The 15,324-nt window shown below is 44.8% G+C and overlaps 1 protein-coding gene across 1 annotated transcript in view; it reads right to left on the reverse strand.

Moving 5' to 3' along the window:
- LOC133346163 (protein FAM117B-like) overlaps positions 1-15,107 on the reverse strand; it is a 34,789-nt gene extending 19,682 nt beyond the window's left edge. The window contains exons 1-3 of the mRNA XM_061557618.1: positions 15,052-15,107; positions 12,728-13,234; positions 7,029-7,174 (exon numbers count right to left, since the gene is read on the reverse strand). Of these exons, the coding sequence (XP_061413602.1) occupies positions 7,029-7,174; positions 12,728-13,196 (615 nt within the window). The 5' untranslated portion in view covers positions 13,197-13,234; positions 15,052-15,107. The remainder of the gene's footprint in view (positions 1-7,028; positions 7,175-12,727; positions 13,235-15,051) is intronic.
- Between the last annotated feature and the right edge of the window lie 217 nt (positions 15,108-15,324).

Below are 15,324 nucleotides of genomic sequence, written 5' to 3' on the forward strand. Positions count from 1 at the left end.
CTGAATTCTGCTTGAGTGCAGATTTTAAAAAATATTCGGTTACGTTTAACATTGAGAAGTGGTTTACCATTTTATAATTGTGCAAAGATATATGTAAAAAGTAATAGTTTCCTTCCGGCCAAACCTCCATTCATGTGACATCAATGTACAAGCGGGTAAAGGCAGTGTGAACTAGGGTATATTATAAATGAAATGCAAAGTAGTTGGTTTCTAAAACAATATGGCATGTGCCAACCCAGAACTGTGTCTCAGCAGTTTGATACATTTAATATTTGCCTGAGATTTATTCTGTAATTTTTTTTCCTTTCAAATGCTAATCTGGAAAGTTCCTTCAAAAGCTTCTTAGCATCAGTTTACCAAAGAATTTCACTGTAACTAGATTCTTATCGAAATAATCTCCATTATGTTAAAACTTACTCCTTAAAAATGTACACATTTTGTCAAAGGATGAATAAAGTTGCAGGTCACAGTAAACACTCACTAAATTCACATTGTTTTGGTCACCCCCAACAAGCTTTAATGAAGAATTCAAGCCTAATTATGATTGCATCTTAGAAAGGGGACATTTCTTATCGAATCAAGTGTAAAATGTACACTTTTTAAGCGATGCAAATGTAAAACAAACAAAATAAACCTACTCACCATTAATAGCGTGATAGGAAGTTAAATCAAACGCCTTGGGGTGCACTGTGCCTATAGGTCAAGTTTAGTCAGGCACTGTTTTGTACCTTGGCAGTTGCTTAAAAGTCATGCCTTTAGTTTTGCCTTTTCATGACAAGCACAGTAACTGCGGGTGCTGCTACCAAGCCTGTCAACAGTATGCACAAAGGCCAACATCTGGGAAAAAAAGCATTATGGCTGAGAGAGAACATGCCTTCAAAAAACACCACACAAGGCTACCAAAATATACAATGCACCAACAAGGGAATAGACATGGGACAAATCACAAACAAGGTTAATTAGCACAAATTTTGCTGACTCCAGGTGTGTGTAATGGGCTTCATGGCCACTAGTGTTGAAGAATATGAAAGTATTTTCCAAGGTTTTGGATTCCACTTAGAATTGAAACTGATAAAAAATGTTCCAAAGGTCTCTTAAAGACCCAACTAAAAGCAACTGTTAACAACAGTGAGACACAGTAAGACATCTCCACAGAATATCTCCATTTGGCTTCCGAATTGAAGCCTAGGCACACATAACAATGCTCGATAAAACCAATTAAGCATTGAAGAAAATGTTTTCTATTGTATATATTTATACAATCCTTAAGCAACATATACTTTCAGCTATTCAGTCAGTGTATCTAAAAAGAGTTCAACTTATGTATTGTCGAGCAAGATGCAGAAAGTAAAATGTTTTAAAAGTTAGACGCAACTTATATCAAAATAAAATTACATATTTAATCAGTGGTGAAATTAAAGCTTTGTGTAGATGATATCGGCAAACTGCTTGGAATATGTGCATTGTTTAGAAATAACACGGAGAACGAAAATGTTATATATACGACTAAACGTTGCAAACTGTTCAATTTTATCTTTGAAGAAGTACTTTCAGCTTGCCCAGACTTTGATGAATGACTGTGGTCTGGATAAAAAAAACCTAATTGCTTCTGTTAACATGAAATTAAATGCAACCTTTCAAGTTTCAACAAGTTTCTATTGCTTTTAATTAACAAGAAAGCAATGGGCAATGCCTATTATACCATATGGTGGCTTTTTTCTACACATCCTTTTTACTTTATGCTGTGTTGCAACCAGGACAATCAGATGGATTACCAAAGCAAGTTGCACGCTTTCCATATAGTCTGGCCCGAGAGAGAGCACGAGAGAACAAAGGGCATCTAGTACAAAGAATATTACTGTGGTCAAGTTAGGCCAAACTCAATATTCGATGTGTGGAATTTGATTCAGGACGTTTAAAGGTTCAAATAAACCATAGCCCTCTATAGTTCTGAGCGACTAAGTATTATTGGTTCAGACTCCATTACGTATAAATATATATGGCACAGAGATGCAAAATCTACGACTAGAATTTTTTATTAGAGGAAACTAAATAGTGTTTTAATGAGCTTCAACATCTGTTACAGGTGAATAAAAACAATCACAAAACTGCATGTACAACACAATTAGTAAACATTTTGCCACGTTTATAGTTGTAACAAGGCAGCTACACCTACAGGATGGTTTGGGGCGTTTTTGACCCTATCATAATGTTCAATGTCGCTTTAAAGTTGACTTTGGACAGTGTGTGTGACGCAGTTATTAAAATGGAGTGGCTGCAAATAGCTATTTTATATACATAGATTATTCGTCGCATTACTGTCACATTCATCACATCCAGAATAAACTATTGCAACTCTCTATAGCCTCCACAAATATCTCATGATCTCCAAGCTCCAAATGGTCTAAAATCCCATCAAGATCCTCCATGGAATCGCCCCTACCAATCTCTCCCCTCTCATCTCACTCAATTCTCTTACATGCCCTCTCTACTCCAGAAATCAAGGCTTTGTGTTGATTCTCCAAGTCAACATTCGCTCAGTGGGAGTTTGTTCGTTTCCCTCTGCTGCCCCAAGGGTCTGGAACTCAGACCACCCGTGATGTGATGTGTAGTGTCGACTCGGTGCCCCAGCTTAAGTCCTCGCTCGAGACTATGTAGTTACACCCTGCCTATGACCAACTGCCTTTTATCGATAAAAATGAATATGCCCATTGTTTCCATACAGCAGCTTGAAATTAGTTGGTCATTGTGTGCCGTCATCATGATCATAATTTTGTTACAGATCGATAATTACCCGCAAATTACTCTATTAAAATTGCACATCGCAATTAACACCTCCTACTGGAAAATTAATGCCTGCTCAGAGGCCAGGTGCTGCATCACCTTGTGCAGCAACGAGATGGCTTCCAGTGCAGAGTGCCCTTTAAAATATTTAAGATAAGATTAAAGTCACTTATCACGTGTAGAGCGCTTCGAGGGGTAACCTATCAAAAATAAATCATTATTATAACAGCAATTAACTGCAATGCTGATCATAAGCATTGTTGCAGTGTGAATTTAGAAACTTGTAGAGACCAACAGTGTTTTAAATAAAAGGTTCGTGACCATATTTATTTTCTTCGTCTTAATCAAGTTGTCAACGTTATTATTTACTTGCTATTATCACAATTAACTGCTGCAATCTCAATTTAATACAGTAATAACGAGGGCAATATAATTATTATTAATATTAAAACTATTATAGCAATTAACAAATGCAGATATACTATAGTTTATTACAGTAATGGTAGAGCTCGAACAAGTAGTCGATGATTAATCGACTAAAAATTTGAATCCACTACTTATTTTGTTATCAATTACTCCCGAAGTCAGGAAAAAAACCCTGAGAAGCCACATGCGGCTGATAATACCAAAGACATTACCAAGACCCCAATCTATCACCTCCCAACCAGTGGCACACATATGAGGGGGGGGACAGGTGACACATTTTTTTAACCCAACTATTTTCATGTTATACTGGTAGGAACCTCCTGGTTACACCAGCCCACAGGGGATTATTGTGTCCGTCCGTCGTGCATCCTAAAATGGGAGGGGTGGGGCTGGGTGGAGAGGGGCTGGGTGGGGAGGGTGGGGCTGGGTGGGGAGGGGAGGGTGTGGAGGGGCTGGGTGGGGAGGGTGGGGCTGGGTGGGGAGGGGAGGGTGTGAAGGGGCTGGGTGGGGAGGGGCTGGTCACCCCATGGCGCCCTTATAAAACTCAACGTTTAACCTACTCACGCCGGCTTGTGCCCGCCCTCAGTCGGGCATATTTGCGGAATACACCACGCCGTCGTTGACCGAGCAATCCAACGTTCCTACCAGCTCCCTCCGCAGGAATGTGTTCCAAGCAGTTGAGGAATCGAGCCAATAATCGGCAAAGTAACCGATTACTTCTGTAATTGGGCAGCCCATTTCTAATTAAAACCACTCATACCAATTAACGACTGCAGCAACATTGTAACTGTAATTTACGATAAATAATTATACCAATCACAACTACACTCGCAAATGACTTAAAGTTATACTGTACTGTAATTACTGTTTATGACAATGACAAATACTACAAAAGATAGAGAGCGAGTGAAGTGGTTAACACGTCTGGTGCAAATTGAATTACTGTATATACATTCAGGTAGTAGTGATCACAAATATAATTTTATTTTTGTATGCTATTTAACAGGGCACCGCAATGGATTACAACCATGATCATGTGCGACCACTGTCACATCGTTTCAATTGAAGGACATTTATTGAGACATGTTAGGTCAAACTGCAAACATTTGAGCATTTAAATATGATAGCGTTGCAGAAAACCTCAATAGCTTGCAATTCGATTCCAAAATTGTGCAGGTGGGAATTGTGGTTTGGGAGAGATAGGGAGAGAAATATAATGTATCCGTATATATAATATCATGTATACGTATATATAACCATGCACAAGCTAACAACAATAGAAATAGAAATTCACTTACAATGGCTCAATATGGAGCCCCGCAAGAAAATGTAAATAAAAAGTGCACTGGTGCATAAACAAAAAGTAATGAGTGCATTACTAATCACTCAGGAAATACATAAAAATGGCTATTAACATGCTAATTGTTAATGTGGATATGTGAACCTGATAGGATTGTTTTGTGTAAAATTAAGTCTTGACAAGGCTTCACATAATGGTGTGGGGACTTGCAAATATAATCTATAAACACCACCAAAAATGTATTTGTGAAGCAACTGAAAACAACATTTCCACTTCTTTGTAACATGGTTTTCTAACGAAATGTAATGCTGTCTTGCATTAAGCCAAGACACAATGCTTTGAAGATACTTGTCACACCGCACCAATGCTCTGCACTTGAGCAATTGGGTTCAGGGCCTTAATACTGTTCCTCGGTATTGACCTTCACAACCATCCAGGTATTAAAGTATTTTACATGTGAAGGTGACGCTTACAAGCATGACACCTGATACAATGATCATTGCAAACATGAGTCAGTAGACTCATTCTCAAATAAGGTTCAGAAGAAATATTGACTGCTTGTTATTTGCAAGGGTTACATTTCAAAATAAAAGCACCACATTCTGAACGTAGTCCAACTTGTGCAAATAAAACTGAAACTAAGCATCTGGTAACAGTTAATTAAGGAAAGGCAAAATTTTGTTGGGGGATTCCTAGGTTCTATCCTACTATCCGAATAACTTTGTACATGAGGATACATGAACAATTTTGCGAGATGTTCATAAACTATAACAAGCGACGCCAATAGCACAAATACCTGCGTGCAGATACATGTAACAAAGATCCCCCTTACAGCCTTGACAGGCTGTTGGAGCAAGTGCTGTTAAGCAAGTAGCACCTATGAAGACCAACACGGCACACAAGGGGGTGGGGTGGCCGGCACCACGCCTGGCCGCCTTTGTCTCCCCAGTGGTGATGTTTTCACATCGCACACAGGTCCTCATGAGGCTGAGTCGACCAAGGGAAGGCCCAGAACCAGTTAAGATACCCGTCAGCGCTGCTGGCCATGAGCGGGTATCAAACTCGGGTCGCCGGGTTAATAGTGCAGCAAGCTAGCCACTGTGCCACCACTCACCATGCAAATGCACAGAGCCACACACATGCATCACCAGCCATGATAAATTTTTTCCTGGATGAAGGCTTCCCAAGCCACCGCTATCTCTCATGATCCTGTGATGAAATAATACATCCAGCATCTGTACATCAGCTGATCTCAATGCTCCACATTTTGGACCCATACGCCTAATCTTAAACAATACCAATTCAACCCCGATGAAGCATGGAAATCTGAATGGAGTTCAAAAGAACTCACAAAATACCTTGGGGAAAGACCAAACACAGAAGATCTCTGGTTTTGATCTTCCATGAAACTCATGGTCCCCCCTAAACCGCATCTGCACAAACCATGGCAGATGCGAATACCTGATGCACAAATGAAATTTTTTTAATTCTCCTGCGCACGACTGTGGTCATCTAAAACAGACCATACAACATAAAACGATGCAATGCCCCGATCCACAAATATGAAGGAGACATCACAGCGATGCACTCCGCTGCTCCTGACGCGGTTGTCTGGCTTGACAACCTGAATGTGAAATTGTAGCTGATGCTCTGCATTTACATCCGCCATACGAAAGACGAATCGCTCCACCTCCTCTCGAACACGTTCTATCCCTTCACAGCCAGTCCGTCGTTACCCGTGACCATTTACCACAAGCAGTTCCAGCAACTTGTGAGGAAAAACTAGGTAAGGAACAGAACGCCTTCTTGATTTCACCATTGCTACATACTGTATAAAGTGTGGACTTTATATGAAGGAATCAAACCTTTTTTGAAATAATTACACTGGGACATTGCTGGAACCAGCGATGTGAGAAGGAGATAATTCTCTAGACACACACATGCATATAAAAACTGAAATATTGCATCGTGTTAAAAGTGATTACAAAACTGCATTCCGGGCAGAAGATGTCTTGTGCTCTGTTGGCTCGGCAAATAAGCTTACCCCACATGCACATGTGCTTATAGTCACAAGCATGCGTTGCATGCGTGCACACTAATCATGTTGGCACCCACCAGAACCTAAAGTTTTTCTTAAACTGATTTCTTTATTCGTATTTTGTTGACAATCTTGCCCAAACATGTCAATGCTTTTGGTATGCTGTGTAGCAAGCTTCATACTGATTCCTGTAAATGTTTTAGTTTTTTCTCAAAGCATGGGAAGCATCCAAGGAAGAACGGATGTACTATTTCAAAGGCACAGAAAATCAGTAACTTTTCAACCCCTTAAAAATAGTTGTCATAATCCAGCCATAAAAATAACTTTTCAAAGTCTACAAACGTAAGTGAAACTGACTAAAAATATATAGTTAAATTCTGCAATGCGACCATTTTTAGATTTGCTCTCAATGGTGCTAAAAGAGCTTTGAGGAGTTGGGAGAGGGGGGAGCGTGACGGCTGGCAGGCGATGGGGACTCACCTGTGTGGACTTGTCGCGCATGCAAGGAGAGCCCCTTCCAGGCAGCTCACGTGGCCACTGTCCTGTGAGGTAGGGACCCGTGATGGTGTCCAGTGAGGATGTACGTCGAATGTGCGAAGGCGCATGCTGAAACTTGTTCTTTTCAACTGTAAAAAAGAAAATACAAAATGGAACGCATTATCATGTGGTGTTCTATCAAATGTATCGCTGCACTTGCATTAAAAAAAACTTGAAAGGTATTGAATTTTCATTTTTCTTTTATTCTCATCACAGTTTTGCACATTTAAAATAAGTCCTGCCATGTAATGTACAGCTCTTCATTAATCCATTGCTGGATGAAGGCCTTTCCACAGCCTTTGAAAATGGGTGTCGTTTGATCAGACTTCACCATGCTGGTCAGGGCGGGTCGGTAAAGGGGGCGGCACAGGACAGGTTGAGATATCAGTTGCCACTCATGTCAGCTGTGGCTGGGAATTAAACTGAGGTCGCTGCATTCATAGCACAAGGCACTAACCACTGTGCCACCACTCCACCCCCCAGTTCTGCAATAAAACTGCCGAAATAAAGCCAAGTGCTAATACAACTTAATGACAAAATATTACCACATGCGGTTCCCTGCAGGTGACTAACAATGGCAGGCTGCACTTTCTCTACAAGAGGGGCAATAGGCCATAATATTCAATTCCTTCATTGCATTTCTCATACCAAATAAACTGTACCATGTTATTAGTATATATTTTTTTAAACACACCAGGCCTAGCACATCTAATCACACACACGACTGTGCAATCATGACCCCGATGCATTTTAACGTGGATGTAAATGTTATTGTACTCGGCATATCAAATGGAAATGATTTTTTTTTATTACAAAAAATAGGTACGGCAACCATTAGTGAAAACAGAACAATGTGACTACTGCAATACAGTTTTATATGTCCCATATTCTTCGTGCTATAATCCAAATTATTTGCATGAATCATTGATGTTGGAAGCAAAATGGCTTCCAGGATACCACAAAAGCCTTGGCCCCAGCAGGAGTAGCAGCAGCAGCAGGCTAACACTCCTCAACAACTTTCATCTGCGGGTCCTCCCTGCCTGAGGGAAAATTCGCGCACTTCCAACTGTTACTTCACTCAATACATCAATTGTTTAAAGATGGTGTGTTGTGACTCCTTTAAACATGGGGCCATTTGCTTTCACACAATGGAGGAAGGAATGCACTTTAGAAAAACGTGCTGTATAAATTGCAGCAAATGTAGGTTTCCTCAACTTAACCTGATCTATATATTCTTTGCAAATTTAAACACATTGGACTATTAATGGCAACTCTTAAATTGCCTTATAGCTACCAATTGCTTTTATTTAGTTGACAGAAATGTTATATTCCAGCTTGGACATGTATACAGTATTTATACAGCATTACAGTCGGTGAGATAAGACTTCATTGCTTCATTTTGGTGAAATCGAAAACTTGTTTTGGTTTGGCCATGTTTGTTTGTTGTAGACGGAGTTAGACTGATGGCCTTAATGTTGTCTTGTGGTAGTTGTTGTTGTTTGACTTGCATCCCACTGCAATTTTTGCACACAGCGTTGGTGTACACGGTGCTTTTTTTGCAATATTTTGCTGTCTTTTCTTGGATTATCTGTTTGCACTTAGTACATAGTCACTTTAAGATGTTTTCTTGTTCATGTTTTTGTTTGTTGCGGTTGCACCCAAATAAAGAGCCGAATGGCTCACAGGGCTGTACCAAATAAATGAAACTGAAATTGAGTCAAAAGCAAATCACAAGAGTAGTTATGAAGGAGAGCAATACAAATATACTAATTTGAAAAATATAAAGTTCAAAATTGCAATATTTAATTATGAGAAACTGAAGGTTCTGAAAACAGGAAAGCTTTTACATAAGCAATGTAGAACTTTCCACAATTATCTTATAGATTTATCTTCCAACAATGACAACTGTATACAGTTATTCATGTGACCACAATGTACTGACTGCTCAGTTGCAATGTTTCACGTGTTTGAGGGAAACGTGGAATGCTTCATTTAATGTAAACTTTAGAAGTAAAAAAACAATTACATACTGTCGATATTCTGATAACTTTCCAGCTGTGAGAAATCAGTCTATAAATCGCCAAACTATTTTTTATTTTATCAGGTAAAGCCCACTGAGCTATATTGCTCTTTTTCAGAAGCGAATTAGCCACAAATGATAGCTCAACAAAGTGGCTTATCAAGTGGAAATGTATAGCAACCAAATATTCTAAACCGGAGAAAAATCCACGCGACCACAGGGAGAGACATGCAAACTCCAAATATACAGCAGATGTCTGGGTCAGGATGTACCAAGCGAGGTAGTTAACATCTCGCCACGACGGCACAGGCGGAGGTTGCACAAATGTCCAGAATAATGTGCAAAAATGCCCATATCTGCAATTTATTTTAAATATATTGTCCAAATATTACACGAATCCCCTCTCACAGATGCAGACGTTAATGATTAGCAGATCAATTAAGATCACTCTTCAATGCAACATTCCACCAAACGTGTGGAATTAGAGATTGTTATAACAGATTAAAAATACTAATATATTTAACAGTCTAGGAAAGGGAATTTTTTTTTCATTTTGATTTGTTTTAATAGCAAGGATCACTACTTTGATAACTTGGTCAACTTTTTTTTTACAATTGATAAAAAATACACCCCAAAAAATACGTGTACCCAAATTATATGTTTGTTGAAAACTCTTGGGTATAAGAAAAGTAACTTCGTTTCATGTCACATTTCGTCATCAACTCCTCTTGTTAAAGACACATAGGCAAGGGCACACACGTTAAGCAAACCCCCTTTCACGATTTGGCAGCCGTCCACTGAAGATGAACTTGCACCCACCCCACCACAACACGCTTGCAGCGATTTTGCAATATCCACAGCTCGCCATTAACACACACACACCAACACTGCTGGTTTGCAGCTGATTGCAATCACTGACAGGGGGGGTTGTGCTTGGAGTTCCTTCCTTCTGAAAATAAAATTCTGCTTTGCTTTTGCTGTATGGAATGCGAGGTATCTTTTTTACCTCTTGTTTAATCCACTTGTTTATTTTCACGTCACCGTGCCAACATTACGGTAATGTGACGGTGCCACTCATACACACACGAGTAGGGCAGATTGAAAGACGCTCTCACAAAAAAGTGACAAGCTACAGAAAAAGGCAAGCAACTTGCAGAATATCTGAGGCCTATCACCTGGCTTAAATAAACCACGCTTGCTGTTAATACAATAATAATACTGCACAAGGGTCGAGTGGTGGTGCAGTGGTGGACACATCCACCGCCGCGGCTGATTTTAAATTAGGGAGTGATACCCCCAACTTCACAAACCTGAACCGTACTGAGCAGTGTGGTAAAATATGGTCAAACAACCCCAATGATATGAGGCCGCCTTCAATCAACAATTAGGAGCTGTTAATTATTTGCCCGAAAACCGAGTGAAACACACACACACATGTCTGCGTGTGCTGCATTTACAGTGAACTACACTCACAGACGTTCTTCTTCACCCATTGATTTGTACGATCCGATCTTTCGTCGAACGAAAAACAACTATTGCAATATGTTTCACAAGAAGGAGCCCGCTTGCCTACACAACATGCTGCGGGTAAGACATTGCGGTTGGGGGCAGGTAACTAGCACAATGTGTGAGATCAACAGTCGCAGCAGCAGCAGTCTCTAAGTGCGATATTAGGCAGAGGGGCGCTTTAAAAAAGACGGGGGGGGGAGCTTGGGCGTAACAAAAACAGAGTCCTTTTGGCTTCCAAGGCTGGGGCTGAACGGTAGGGACATGTGAATAAGATAAAGACAAAGAACCCCCCCTCCCCGTATAACCTACACAGGCTGTTTGGGGCAAGTGCTTGTTAGAGAGCACCTGTGAATGCCGGCACGCCGTGGCCTGCACCACGCCAGTGAAGAGGAGCACGCACGCACACACACAATGCACGACGTCCTAATTGGCAAGGCTCAGTTTCAGAGATAACACGGGGTGCCCATTTAACTTACACGTCTTCATTCATTCAGCAACAGCCACCAGCCCCACCACCACCAACCCCCATCCAAAAACAGCACCGAACCCAAAGCATGTCGTCGCCTCGACCGAAACCCCAAAGCAATAAGCAACAACCCCCATTCCCGACCCCGGCAGGCCCCCCCCCCCCTTGCTCCTCTTAAACACCTGGGCTACCTGGGACCAGAGCCAGCTGCTCACGCTGCCGGCAATGGGCACTATGGGGGGGGGGACGGGAACGCGATGGAGACCCCCTCTACTACCCCCCGACAACTCCTCCTGGTTTTTAACGCGTGTACACGCAGGCATGTGCATGTTCGTGTTACCATGTGGTGGTGTATATGCGTACGGTCGTATACAGATTATCGCGCCGCGCTACGAACCCGACCACCCGAGTTCGATTCCCGCTCACGGCCACCGAACGCGAGTGACGATTATCTGAACCGGTCATGGGCCTCCCCTAGGTCGACTCAGCCACAAACGAGTACCTTGTGCGACGTGTAAACATCGCCACACGGGGAGACAAAGGCGGCCGGGAGTGGTTCTGACCACCCACCGCCCTCGTGTGCCGTGCCGGCCTTTAATAGATGCTCGCTAACACTTGCCCCAAAAGTCTGTCAAAGCTACACGGGATTGGGAGGGGGTCTTTGTCTCTGTACGCATGTAGAGGTGTTCGTGTTACACACAATACCGTAGTGCACGTACGGCTGGCGCGGGCGGGTATCAGTGGTACGTGCTGTGTGTGTGTGTGTGCATTACGCGTGCACATTATCCCCAACGCAGAGCAGCATTTCCGTTATGTGCCCACGTTATTCATCAGTGCCACGTACGCCCGCCGCCTCTTAAATTGTGCGTGTGCATGAACGAATGCCGAGTTGTGCACGCGTTTAAATTAACTTTCACCATGCACGACTACACACACACAGTAAATGCGTATACTATGCAATATCTAGCGTGTTTACAACCTGTGCGCGCAAACGTCTATAAAACAACCACGTTTGGTGTGGTTTTTTTCCCCGAACCTTCGTGCATAACCCGTGCCTGTTTGCAACGCACGTGTGTATACAGTAGAGTATATCTTTCACACCAAACACTTACACGCGGGGGCAAGTAGCGACGACAGCCGCCGTCGTCGTCGGTGCTGGATTTGTTGATGCGCGCGTCTGGGTTTGAGGTTGGTAAATGGGGTTGTTGGGTTTGGGGGTGGCGGCGTTGCGAAGGTTGCGGTTTGGGGGGCGATTGTTTATGGTTGTGCTTGTTGCGTGGAGTCGATGGAATTCGTGTTTTTTGTGTGAGTCGAGGAGGTGGTAGCGTGCGGGTTCGCTTAGTGGTCGATAGAGATAAGAGTTGGGAGTCGGTGCCGGCTGGCGGATCGATGATATAAGTTGGTGGTGGCGCTATGTCCTCAGCATATTTATACTGGACGAATCCGATGTGCTACAAAGCTCTTTCCCCACCCACCCCCCATCCTCCCCAACACACACACACAGACACACGCGGGGCCAAATTGGTTGTCCTGTCTGGGCTTGCGGGTGATGCTGCTTACGTCTGTGCAAGTTGCTGGTGGGAGCATGTGGGGGGGGGGTGGCACGAACAACACTTCCAACCCGCCCGCCGCTCCTCGCCAGCCTACCTTTACACACGGGGGAGCTGGGACTGCGCCTCTCGGGGGAGTCCCTGTGCTCTGGCGAACGCCGGGGCCTCAGCCGCCCATGCTCGGCGGCCCCCCACGCCAAGGAAGCCGACCCTGACGGGGGGGTCGGCGACGACGCAGCCGCCGCAGCCGCCGCCGCCACGGAGGCAGCCGGAGACAGTGCGGGGGACGGAGGAGGAGGCTGCTGGGGCTGAGCCGGGGACGGAGCCGAAGCTGCGGGCGAGGAGGAGGAGGCGGTGGACGACGACGACGCAGCCGGCGTCGTCGAGGAGGGGTGCGCGGTGCCGCGGGTCGGCGATCCGTGCTTCAGCTGGAAGGGCACAGTGGCTCGCAGGGGCTGCGGCCGGCTCGGGCCACCCGCGCCTGGCGGGGTGGGCGAGCAGGTGCCACCGGCTGGGGCCACCACCCCGCCGCCTCGGCGTGTCCTCTGGGGGCCCTGCGACATCATGGTCCGAGGAGGAACCAACAGCGGCACCAGGGACCACCCTGGAACCCAGTAGCAACAGCAGCAGGCACCACTCAGCACGCCACTAGGTAGCAGCAGCCAGCCAGCAGCTGACGGCAGCAGGGCAGTAAGCACCAAGAGGCTGAAGCAGCTGGAAGCAGCAGCAGGGGGGCTTGGACCCCCAGAGGCTGCTGCTGCTGCTGCCCTTTCCCTCCTGCCCGGGCAGCCGTGCACTTTGGCCGTCCCTGTAAGACCGATTGTTGTGCCCAGCGGGTTTCCGATCCACGAGCGTTTGTAAAAAAAAAATCTAATTCAAATTGAGCACTGCAAAGGCGAAAAAAATGTGGAATGACAAAAAAACAATTACAAATAAACAACTTCGAACAGCAGCAGTAGTAGTAGTAGCGACGGCAGCTTTGTGGCTTAACGGAGTCGTCGTCCCCCCCCCTTCCCGAAACCGCGTGCAGATTTCAACACAAAGCGCCGCCTTCTTCACTCGCGCCGTAGCCGCTGCGATTGTTCTCTACGCGATTTGGTAAACGCCGTTTCAAGCCCCTGTTTATCGTTTCAGCAGTGCCCAATGTTTTTGCTTTACAACGTTCTCTCGCCTCGGTCCTTTCCGTGCAAAAATCGGTCGTAATTGTTGTGGTGGGTGGGTGGGGGTGACGCTTCGTTTCGAAACAAACAAAATAAATGTGCCGCACGCGCGCGCGGTGTGCGACCAAGGACGGCGAGCGCCGCTCGCGACTGACGACCTCGGGGGCCGCGTGCGCCAAGCGACTCGCTCGCGCGCCACCCCCCCCCCCCCACTAGCTCCTCCCCCTCCCCGCGAGTCGCCCTCCCATTGGTCACACTTGCTCAAGACACGCCCACATCGAGGTTAAGCCCCGCCCACTCACACCGCAAACTCCCCCCACCCACGCGCCCAGGCAAAACACGCCCCACAACCAAAGCCCATCGCACGCGCCGTTGGCCTAGATAGGCTCCGCCCACCCACATGAATATTAATATAAGCTCCTCCCCCCCTCTTCCAACATGAATATTAATTAGTCAAATTTAAATATTCATGAGTTTGAGAGGAAAAAATTGTTGGATATTTATGAGCGGCGAGCCGGATGTAGTTGTTCACGGGCGTCTTCGGGGAACAGGTCCCCCCCCCCCACAATCGCCGCCACAAGAGGGGAAACAAACCGCTAGGCGCCCCCGCCGTCGTTTGGTTCCGAGTTGTTCCGTCCCTTTTTGTTTTTACTTTCTAAGAATTGCATTGACGGCGAATGAGAGGCGGAGTTTTTTTTTTGTTTCGCTCCACTCGGTTGTTTCTTAACATTGCAGGCTGTTTTGAGGTTTAAACGCCGCTCTTTGTTCAGCCCGTTCACAAGTATTTTTCGTGAACAAAAACAAAAACGCACATTGCATTGCAAATGGTTTGCAGGACAGTAATAGACGTCAACATTTGCCGAACAAAGAGCGAGACTCAACACCCTACTACTTGCCCTATCCAACCTCACGATTCCAGCACGGTATAATAAAAGCCGCGTTATTAGCTTGAACATCTGTGTCGATTCACACGGGAGATCGAGACATAGTCGGTACCTTGTGCTGAGGATACGAGGTAGTAAAACAGCGTAACGTTACATTTACATTGCGTCTAGCATACAAATGCATCTCAACCACACTTGTTAGTCTTTAACCAGTGACACATAAACACATTCGATTAAGCACCAATGCCTATACGTACGGTGCGAAAGAAGCTCAACATACAATACCGTTTTTTTTTCATCAACAAAACAATCGCTAGGTCCGTCAGCCCGCGGTTAATCCCTGCTGTACCATTCACAAGCAATTACACTTAACTCACCGAGTTTTCAATTAAAAGTTGGGAAAGAAAGAAATAAAACTTCACGCGACTTTAAAGCACAATTTACCTCAACACCCCCGTTTGTAATTCCCAGCACGCACAAGCGCCCACACCGCGTTCCCTCGCCCCATTGGCTGAACGCCAACGAGAGGGCGGAGCCAAGCCGCGACAGCGGCGCCTGTGATTGGTCGACGCGCAAAAGCAGGAGGCGGGGCCTCCCTAACCGCACTACGACTTACAGTTGGCCGTCAACGTCGCCGCTACTGCCTCGTC

The sequence above is a fragment of the Lethenteron reissneri genome, chromosome 23 (genome assembly GCF_015708825.2).
Source record: "Lethenteron reissneri isolate LAM-NWPU_2019-01 chromosome 23, ASM1570882v1, whole genome shotgun sequence".
In the NCBI taxonomy this organism is placed as follows: Eukaryota; Metazoa; Chordata; class Hyperoartia; order Petromyzontiformes; family Petromyzontidae; genus Lethenteron; species Lethenteron reissneri.